The sequence below is a fragment of the Dermacentor andersoni genome, chromosome 4 (genome assembly GCF_023375885.2).
Source record: "Dermacentor andersoni chromosome 4, qqDerAnde1_hic_scaffold, whole genome shotgun sequence".
Classification (NCBI taxonomy): Eukaryota; Metazoa; Arthropoda; class Arachnida; order Ixodida; family Ixodidae; genus Dermacentor; species Dermacentor andersoni.
Window position 1 is genome coordinate 111,224,775 of NC_092817.1, and position 11,260 is coordinate 111,236,034.

At 46.2% G+C, this 11,260-nt stretch overlaps 1 protein-coding gene across 1 annotated transcript in view; it reads left to right on the forward strand.

The window, feature by feature from the left end:
• Positions 1 to 11,260, forward strand: part of LOC126537476 (uncharacterized) — a 34,653-nt gene that overhangs the window by 9,891 nt on the left and 13,502 nt on the right. The window contains exon 6 of the mRNA XM_050184494.2: positions 5,418 to 5,689. Within this exon, the coding sequence (XP_050040451.1) occupies positions 5,418 to 5,689 (272 nt within the window). The remainder of the gene's footprint in view (positions 1 to 5,417; positions 5,690 to 11,260) is intronic.

An 11,260-nucleotide genomic window follows, 5' to 3' on the forward strand; every position in this document is an offset into this window, starting at 1 on the left:
CGAAGACGTATTTAAGTTTTTTGGCAATCGTGCACAGAACTTTCCCCGCTTTCATGTCATCCACTCTGATAAGCCTGAGAAGACTGTTAGAATGATCTCACCTTTCATTGTCTCGAAATCTCTGACGTAAGTGTTCGGTCCCGGATACAAAGCATCGAAAATGGCTCGCGGTGATCTTCTCCTAGAGCTCCGCGATCAGAAACAATATGAAAAACTGTCCAAACTTGTATCTTTTGGGGATGTTCCAGTCACAGTGACCCCACACCGTACCATGAATACTACCCGTGGCGTTGTATCGGATGTTGATGTGCTAGAATTGTCTGAAGCTGAAGTTCTAGAGGGTTGGAATGATCAGAACATGATCAATGTTAAGAGAATTAAAATAAGACGTGACGGAAAAGAAATCAATACCATGCACCTAATACTTACATTTGGCTCAAGCAGCCTACCCGACACTATTGAGACAGGGTATGTGAAAATCCGAGTGGGACCGTACATCCCAAATCCCCTACGATGCTTCATGTGCCAGCGATTCGGCCACAGCTCACAGAACTGCCGAGGCCGCCAGACCTGTGCGAAATGCAGTGCCTACGAACACCTATCTGAAACATGTCAAAACTCTCTCCATTGTGTGAACTGTGATGGGGAGCACGCTGCATACTCGCGGTCCTGCCCATTGTGGAAAAAAGAAAAGGAAATTGTAACAATTAAAGTAAAAGAGAATATATCATTTAATGAGGCACGCAGGCGGGTATCCCACCTGCCCAAGAACTCTTTTGCCGATGTGACGCGTCAGGGGGCAGCGACACAAAGGCTTCCGGCGGCTGTTCGACCCACAGGCAGTGAGTCGGCAGTTACGCCATCTGCCCACGAGGCGGTTGCAGCTGACGCTGCTCCGTCAACCGAGGAGAAGGAACGATTGAACCCGAAGGTGGGCGCAGCTGAGGCTGCCTCAACCTCCCAGGTCCCTTCCAACAGCCAGCGTAGCCCATCCCCACAGCCAGCCCCATTGAGATCCGGGTTGGTGGGCGCAGGGCGAGGCTCTCTCAGGAAACTTCTTGCTCGCAAGAGCACGTGTCCGGCCCTTCCCAAGAGGCAGTGGACACTGCACCTATCGTCACGGCGCACCAAGTGCCTAAGGGGCGGTGAGATTCCCTCGAACGCTTCAAAAAGGGCAAAATCCTGGAAAGAGCTCTGTAATCTAAGGCATCGCTTCTGTTTCTGTATACACAGCACAAGTTTACTTTAAATATGGATACACTAATCATTCAATGGAACGTCAGAGGTCTTCTTAGAAATCTTGATGATGTGCAAGAACTCATCCACAAACATAATCCAAAAGTGCTGTGTTTACAGGAAACACACTTAAAATCCAAACACACGAACTTTCTCCGAAAGTATGTTACGTTTCGCAAAGATCGCGATGATGCCGTCGCATCATCGGGTGGTGTTGCCATTGTCACTTACAAAAGTATAGCCTGTCAACCTTTACAGCTACAAACGCCTCTTGGAGCAGTGGCGGTTCGTGCTGTTCTGCTAAACAAACTCACCACCATTTGCTCGCTTTACATACCCCTGCATTACCAACTACACAAACATGACTCTCAGTCCTTTATAGACCAACTGCCAGAACCTTATGTTGTTCTTGGCGATTTCAATGCACACAGCAGCCTGTGGGGAGACTCTCGTATCGATGCGCGAGGTCGTCTCGTTGAACAGTTCCTATTTTCTTCCGGTGCGTGTCTGATGAATAAGAAGGCACCCACGTATTATTCTCTCGCAAACAGAACATTTTCTTCAATTGACCTCAGCCTAGTTTCCCCGTGTATACTGCCTGAACTCGAATGGGAAGTTACCAACAATCCTTACCGGAGCGACCACTTCCCCATACTGCTAAGATCGCCTAAAGAAAACGAATATCCACCACAAGCTCCTAGGTGGAAGATTGATACAGCCGACTGGGAGAAATTCCAAACTCTCACTAGTATCTCATCGGATGACTTGTCCTCGTTAGGAATTGATGCTGCTGTTGAGTATTTTACAGCCTTCATAATAGATGCCGCATCTAAATGCATATCAGAAGTAAATGGCTTGGCATGCAAACGGCGTGTCTCGTGGTGGAACGACGATTGTAGGATCGCTCGTAAAAAACAGAACAAAGCGTTGGGGTTGCTACGCGCCTCTCCCACTGTGGAGAACCTTGTTAACTTTAAGAAAGTAAAGTCCCAAGGCAGGAGAACGCGCCGACAGGCCAGAAGGGACAGTTGGCAGAAGTTCTTATCAGGCATCAACTCCTATACAGATGAGGCTGAAGTCTGGAACAAGGTTAATAGGATAAGAAGGCGACAAACATATTCACTCCCTCTGATAAACACACAGGGCGATACACTACAAGATCAGGCAGATTCACTTGGGGAGCACTTTGAGCGAGTGTCGAGCTCAATGCACTATTCCCAATCCTTTCTTAAACATAAAGAAATTGTAGAACGTAAGCCAATCATACGAAAATCCAGGCAGAATGAACCGTATAACTGGCCTTTCAGTATTGCCGAGTTGAGAGCTGCCTTGAACACATGTGAAAGCACTGCACCGGGACCTGACAGAGTCACGTATGACATGATCAGAAACCTACATACTGACACACAAGTTACACTAATTACACTATTCAACACTATTTGGGCTTCGGCATACCTCCCATCCACATGGAAAGAAGCGATTGTGGTTCCTGTTCTGAAGCAGGGAAAAGACCCTTCCTTGGCAGCAAGTTATCGTCCGATAGCGCTAACAAATTGTCTGTGTAAGATTTTTGAAAAAATGATAAATTGCAGACTTGTACATTTCCTTGAGCTCAACAATATGCTCGATCCTTATCAGTGTGGCTTCAGGGAAGGGCGGTCGACAACCGATCATCTTGTGCGCATTGAAAGAACTATCCACGATGCATTTATACATAAACAGTATTTCCTATTTATATTCCTTGACATGGAAAAAGCGTATGACATGGCATGGCGTTACGGGATCTTGCGAGACCTGTCGGAAATGGGCATCCGTGGAAATATGCTGAACATAATTGAAAGCTATTTGTCGAATCATATCTTCCGTGTGAAAATCGGCAACGTATTGTCGTGACCTTTTATACAAGAAACAGGTGTACCCCAGGGAGGAGTACTCAGTTGCACTCTCTTTATTGTTAAAATGAACACACTTCGTCCTTCACTGCCACCGGCCATTTTTTATTCCGTCTACGTAGACGATATACAGATAGGTTTCAAATCCTGCAACCTTACAGTGTGTGAAAGACGGGTACAGCAGGGCTTAAACAAGATGTCCAAGTGGGCAGACCAAAATGGATTTAAAATCAACCCACACAAAAGCTCTTGTGTTCTCTTCACAAGAAAGAGAGGCCTGGTACCTGATCCCTGTGTAGAACTGGGTGGACAACAAATTCCCTTCAACAAACAGCACGAATTTCTAGGTGTTATTCTTGACTCCAGGCTCACTTTCATTTCACACATAAAATATCTTAAAAGAAAAATGTCTAAAGACCATGAACTTACTTAAAGTTCTATCCCACACTACATGGGGTAGCGACGGGAGGTGCCTGTTGAATCTTTACAGAAGTCTAGTTAGATCACGGGTAGATTATGGTGCCGTAGTATATCACTCTGCTGCACCGAGTGCGCTAAAGATGTTAGACCCCGTCCATCATCTGGGTATCCGCCTGGCCACTGGCGCATTTAGAACAAGCCCGGTGGAAAGTCTATGCAGAGTCAGACAAGTGGTCCCTACATTTTCAGAGAACGTACATCAACTTTACCTATTTTCTCAATGTGCTCTCCAATAAAGAACATCTGTGTTTCAAAACTGTTAACGACTTGACATGTGAAACACTTTTTCATAATAAACCCTCTATGAGGCTTCCTTTCTCACTGTGTGCAAGAGAACTTAGCACGGAAATGGGTGTCCCTGTTCTCGAACATCACCTAATACCTCCAGCTAAGCTATTACCACCCTGGGAGTGGCAGGTGATAGACTGTGACATATCCTTTGTAGAGGTCACAAAGCATGCTCCTGACCTCGAAATCGCTATGCACTTCCGTGAACTTCAATTGAAGTACTCCTGCTGCGAATTCTACACAGCTACGTCAAAATCACGTGTTGGCGTATCTTACGCTGCTCTTGGTCCCTCTTTTTCTGAATCTGACGTGTTAAACCCCCAAACAAGTATCTTCACTGCAGAAGCATATGCAGTACTGTCTGCAGTAAAACATATAAAGACATTAAAATTCGGCAGAGCAATTGTATTCACAGACTCGCTAAGTCTTGTAAAAGCCCTGATTTCTTTACGAAAGCATAAAAATCCTGTTTTCATTGAACTTTACTCCCTCTTATGCAGTATTTATCTGTCACATATACATGTAGTAATATGCTGGGTACCTGGCCATAGAGGTATCGAGGGTAATGTACTGGCTGATAAAATGGCCACATCACCCACATCACTAAACACTTTTCCTACCGCTGCTGTCCCTGTCACAGATCTGAAGCCTTTCTTGCGCAAGAAACTGCAACAACACTGGCAACGCATGTGGAACGCAGAAATAAACAATAAACTGCACATTATAAAGCCACAGTTAGGTTTTTGGCCCTCCCCAACAAAATCACGGCAAACAGATGTCCTATTCTGCCGCCTCAGAATAGGGCACACATTTGGTACTCACAATTTTCTGCTTACTGGAGATGAACCGCCAACCTGTGGTCAATGTGGTGAGAGGCTGACCGTCCTCCACGTTCTCTTGGAGTGTCGCAAAGCCGAATCTGAAAGAAGGAAATATTTTCCTCTTGCATATCGTTATTGTGTACCTCTTCACCCAGCTATGTTTCTTGGTAAAGAACCATTTTTCAACACCAAAGTAGTCCTCAATATTTTGAGGTTGTCCTACATGTTATGAGCCCAATAAATTCGTAGCGCATCCTCTTTCCAGAGGATGCTGCTGTGATAGTTGTTTTATATAGCACATGCCTCCAGGCCCTTGTGTCTCAAGGGCTCTAAGGAGGCCATGGTGCTCTAGTGAATTTTAGAAACTTGTGTTTTTTTTTTTATCGTATCATTATTTTGAAATGCACTTAATCCTCATAGTACACGTCATTTGTCATATCGCCATAATTTTATTACCCGTACATTTTACGCACTTTACAGTGACTATATTTTAGGCCCCTTTACAGCCACGTCACATCAACTTCTTAGAACCCATCACTCCATTGCGAAATCACTAACACTTGCATGGCACTCTTTGGCCATACCTGGCCCTTGCGCCAATAAAAACCACACATTCATTCATGAACTCTTCTTGCTGGCCATTGTGATGGTACAGTGCCTCTCTCGCTCGCTCTTGTTCTAACTGACCTGGTAATTGCAGCCAACACTACAACATCGCTGGTAGGGGTGCTGGCACGCCCCCCACACCAGCGGTTGGGTGCCAGCGTGGAATACCTGCAGTCGTCGGTGTACACTGTGGTCAGTTGCGCAGTGGTCTTCATCCTGGTTGCCACAGTCATGGTGGCGGCCATCTGCCGCATACACATGCGCCGTGCAGTCATGGCGAGCCCCTTCCCTTTTGTCAGTGGCCACGCTGACCACCGTTGTCTTCCCTGGTGTCGGCCGCTGCATCACCCAGTCACCACGACAGGGGTGAGTTGACTGTTGTACTAAGACATGGTTACAGAAAAACATGACTAATGAACAAGATTGGTAGGAAGCTGTCGACACGGCAACTAGCAAAAGGAAGTGATTGAATGGGTACAAGTTTAGAGAATGATGGCAGTCTATAAAACTTGTGTTAGCTGTTAGGCTGTGTACAGAGTATGCAAACTTGCACATGCTTGCAGTGTGAAGTCTTAAAAGGGTAAGATCTAGTGCACGCGGAATTCTGGGTAGATGATATTCAGCACTTCTGCACAAAAGTCAGGAATATGATTGAGCATGTTTTTATAAAGTGTAGTGCCCTTCAGTCCGAAATAGAGGAGGCTCATTTGAGGCTACAATTAAATAGGGTGAATATATACCGCAAAATAAACCAGGAATGTACAGTTCAACTTTGTTATTGTGAACATGGATATAGTGAATTATTGGGCATAAATAAGTAAATGTAAAATTTGGTTGGCCATGCTTTATTTCAATGAAATATTCTAATCCAGTCAAAATGGTCCGTTCTATCTGATGTTCGTTCTATCTAAAGTTAGGGCCGTGGTGTGTTCTGAAATGGCTGAACTTTGCATGTACTGCTGTCGAGAGTTTGATTATTGGAACCCGGAGGCTGTCACAAAAAATGATGAAATGATCTGACAAAAGTATACTCGAACCTCATTGTAACAAAATGGCACATAACGAAATAATGAATGTAACGAAGTAAATGCAACTCCCCTGGAGATCTTCATGGAGAACCATGTATCAAAAATAAAAATACTTTGTTTTAACAAAGGGAAATTGTCCAGCCAATGGATATAATGAACTAGATTTGTCTCCGAAACCGAAAAATACCGACAGTTGCACACCGAGCCTATTGCTTTTTGCCGGGTTCAACGTGGCAGTTAAGGACTTCCTTGTTCAATATGCCATTAAGTGGGTAGCCGCACGCACGGTGGCCGTGATCAAGCAGCACCTGTCTCTTATCATACCTCTTTCTCGTTGTGGCGCACAACTGGCGAAGCTAGGTGCACAGGCGTGCTCCTCCCAGATTGCAATCTCGGAGGTGTCTTGCCTGGCTGCGGCAAGCCGCATATACAGGGTGGTCATTATTAATTTTTTACAGAACTTTAAAAAAATCGCCTGTTGCTGATAACATGATTCTAGTCCTTCAGCTGGATTATTCAGAGAGACTGGCATTACTTGCACTAAAAAGTAAAGCACACACTTAACTAATTAACAAATAATCACTAATTATCTTTATAGGTAATTGCTTCATGGCGCATGTGGCAATTTATTAATTGTAGCTAGTAAGCTTGCAAAGCGTACCAGCTTAGAAATAATTTTCAGAATGACGCCAGTTTGGAGATATGCGCCGTCAGTCGCCATAAAAATGCATTGTTGTTCCACTTACTTTTTTAAGAAAACGCTCTTTTGGGCATTGAAGCACAAATGTAACTGGAATACCCATGTATTTCGTGCCACACTTTATGAAATAATATCTCTGAAACTGGTGTCGTCCTGGAAATTCATCTTAAGTGGATACATCTCACAAGCTCACCGGCTACAATTTGTAAGTTGCAATACATGCCATAAAGTAATTAGGAAGTTAATTAGTGAGTTACTGTTAATTAGTTGAATATGTGTTTTGATTTGTTGTGCTAGTAATGTCTGGCTCTTGGAATAATTCAGCTCAAGGACAAGGATTATGTTATCTGCAACAGGCGATCTTTAAAAATTTCGTAAGGCTTAAAAATGATCCCCCTATAGATAATGCTGCTTGCGTATGGCATGCGAAAAACCAGTGCCTCCAATTCCCTCTCTCGCTGCGGTGCAGTGAGATTGCACCTCTGAGATTGTGTCAGTGCGATCTTGGAAGCCACTAGCCGTCCAAGCTAAGCCAAGCGGCCGCACTTTCACTGCGGGGCCGTGGGACGAGTGAGGCCACGAGAAAGCGGCAGATCAGATAGTTACACTTTCGCATGTGTTGGAACCTCAGCGCTGACACCCGTTGTTGCAAATGGGTCGCAAGCCCCAAGGGTAGCGTTGGCCTGGCGGCCTGGGGCACAACTGGAAGCATCCGAAGGTTCCGGCAAAGCATGAGTCGACTGGTAACAGAACAACTTGTTTATTCTAGCATCGCAAAAGAGCGGCCGGTCTGGTCGACCGAAGTGGAGAGACGGGAGAGCACGTTACTCAACAGAAGAAATCGGAGCCTCCCTCGGGGTCCGGGGGCAGCTGCTTTTATAGTCTCGGAGTCGAGGGAACGCCTGATAGAGGCGCACGTGACGCGCGGCACGGACAGGCTGAGAGACACGTTGGGACGAGTGTAGTGACGCATCCGCCGGGCCGGCGCCGGTCAGACCTCCTCACTTCACACTTGGGGAGCTCCTCTCCCCGGCTGCCGCGCTTTGACAAGCGTTGGCACCAACATGCACACACGCACACACGCACACTTGAAGACACGTGGCATTGAAACATGCCTGGACGCGCTTGGCGGGGAGGCGTATTTGCGGCGCTGAACGGGCCAAAATGTCCGCCGCTTTGAACGAAGCCCCGGCGTCCGTTGCATCCGCGCCGGCTATACCGCGCGTCGTAGGCGAAACGTAACACATGCCAAACACGTCTGCCTATATGGTTGACAGTGTGTCTGGTGCTGTGCCGAGCTTTGTCGGTCATGTACTTCGACAAGTTTGCAAAATATCGCGAAACTTAAACTACAGTCGAATCTGGTTAATTCAAACACAGCTTAATTAGGACTTTCGGTTTATTTGAACTGACGCTGTGGTCCCGTCAAAATTATGTGTATTCAAATGGCCGAAAATGTCCAGTAATTCGAACGCGCAAGCATTTGTGATGGTTACTTCGAACGTACTGCGCTCCGACAATGCCCTCAGCAACGCGGCAAATCACGCAGTGGTGCCTCCGACCAGCATTCCTCTGACCCTGCCATAGAGGAAGAGCTTAGGAGAGACTCCTCAATGCCACGCGCAAATAAAAAAAAAAAAAACTGGCGGAAATATGTGTGCAGGTGTTTGCAGGTGCGCATCATCGATTACTTCTGTTAGTGACGGGGTAGTGGCTTCCGTTAGTGTACAGTGAAACCTCGTTAAACCGTAGTTGGCCGGAGCTCGGGAAAGGTACGTACTAAACGGTAGTACTGTTTAACCGAATACCATGAGATCGCCCACTTACCTGTCGAAAACGGAACTCAGAGAGAGTGCGATGAAAGGGGAAAAAACATGCAGTATTTATTCACTTCGCGCGACAAATGAGTTATTTTCGTTTGATGCAGCGGCGGCCTAGCACGAGGACGACAGTGGCCTCAAACTTACTGAAGCTGCGTGCCAGATTTTCAGCCAGCCTCCTCTTCCTGGCAAACACTCGCATGGCAGATTCCTCGTTGGCGTTACGTATTCACCGTGCACTTGCGCAGTAGTGCTGCAGAAGTCCCGGGGGCGCCTTTTTCATTGCCGGGTGCCGGAGTTTGGAATAATTTTCATTTGGAATAGAGTTACGTTATCGCGCCCCTATTGTTGTCGCGACGATTGCATTCATGAGGCTGACGTAACGAGCAGCTTATGCCACTGTCGGGCCTGAATCGCCCGTGCTATCGCTTTCCGTGTCGTCCTCGTCACTGTCGCTAGTCGACACTTCGGCAACAACACAGACAACGATGGCGAAAAGTCGAACCTCGTAGCCGACATATCTTCGCGGTCGCAGCAGCGCTGCCGAGCAACTTCGCATACCAAATGCCACGCACTGTAGTCAGCAGCAGATCCCTGTTGCGTGTCAGCGCTGACTTCTTCGTGTCACGTTCGATAGCACGGACGATGTCTAATTTTTCTTCTATGCTGAACACCCGGCGTCTTTTTTATCCAAGTTTCGGAACGACGCGAGTCCTCGCTTGCACAACGCCATAACGCTCTCTGGCACCGCGTCTAAATGATGTTGATGTTGATGTGCCTTCACGCGCAAACGCACAAGGCGCTTGGAGGCCGTTGTTCCGATCTCTGAGGCGTGTTGTTCTGCCGGGCCGCCCGATGGAGACGGCGCAGCGCCGCGTTTGCACGACGAAAAGTTGAAACGCTACGTTTTAACCGATGCGTACGCAATAAGCTGGTACGGTTTATGCGGATATGAAACACATTATGTTCAATGGCCGTTGAGTCGGAGATTTGACTTTACTACTTTTAAAACGAAACTACTGTTTAAGCGGGTACGGTTTAACGAGGTTTTACTGTACCCCATAGAGTCAATGTATAACCACTTCAGTTACGAATTACGATCAACTGTCGATAAATTGATGAAACTTACATACCTTTATGCCAAGACGCTGGAGACTCTAAAAAAACAAATTCAAGGTGGGATAACAATGAGACTGTGCATTTTATATAGACCCATCATAATTACATAGTAATTAAATATTGATATCTTGTACACTCAGTCATGCTACGTTTCTTCATTAAAAATATTGAATCACTCACTCGAATTGCATGCGCAGGTTAATTATTGGGTGCCAGCATTACAAAAAGGGGAAAAAATATCTTGCAATAACTACCGAAACGTCCCACTCCAAACGTCCCATCAAAGACGGTGTTGCCTTCACTAAAGCGGTCATCTGAAGCGGTACATTTCACTCAGAAGTGAAATGGGGGCACTTTAGGAAAGCAGAATGTTCAATTTGCAGAAAGTTTAATGTCTGTTGTCTTTTCCTTGCAACCACTGCACAGTAATGGCGAAAATAAGTCGCGTCCACAAATGTGTACGCCGTGACTGAAGGGGATAAGAACGTCTGAAATTTCGGACGCAAAAAAACCTTTGCCATCCAACTTTCCAGACTTTTTGCAATGACCACAGGTCCGAAATGGCATTGATCAAAGCCGCTGCATCCGACATTTTGATTATCGCGCCGCCTCGAGTTGGCGCTCTCGCACGCAGATCCGCAGGCAGCCGTAGCCACACCACGGCAGTGCTAGCCTAGCTACTTCGACATTCGCTACCAAGGTTCTTGCTGTTCGGTGCCGCATTTTTCATTGCAAAAAGTCGCTGCTGTTAGCAATGGCGCTGACTTCGCCTTTGTAATCCTTGCCAACGGCTTCGGAGCGTGGAAAGCGTTGACACGTTGCATAATGTTAGTTCCCGAAAGTCCACTTCGCCCCAATACAGCAGTCTTGCGCGCTGAAGCATACCAAAAGTTCGAAGGGGCAGTTGTCACTGGACAAGGTATGTTTCATTTTATTAAACGCATGTGCACCTGCTGCCTCCTATCATAGTACGAGCATTGATATGCCTAATAACTTACTGTAATTTGTAAATACGTGTGAATAAATCTTGTCGAACTTCCCACTCACGTGTTAGCTCAGTGCACATGTAACACTGCAGGTAAGTCTTCCATTCAGTTAGCTTCCTTTAGTTCAAACTTCTTTTAAATCGAACAAATTTTCAGGCCCCTTAGAGTTCGAATAATAGAGATTCGACTGTATTTCTGAAAGTCATTAAGATAGCCCGAGAATACCACCCCAGCTGCATAGTTGGCGCATCATGTTGTGTGCCACATGGAGCTAGAACACGATA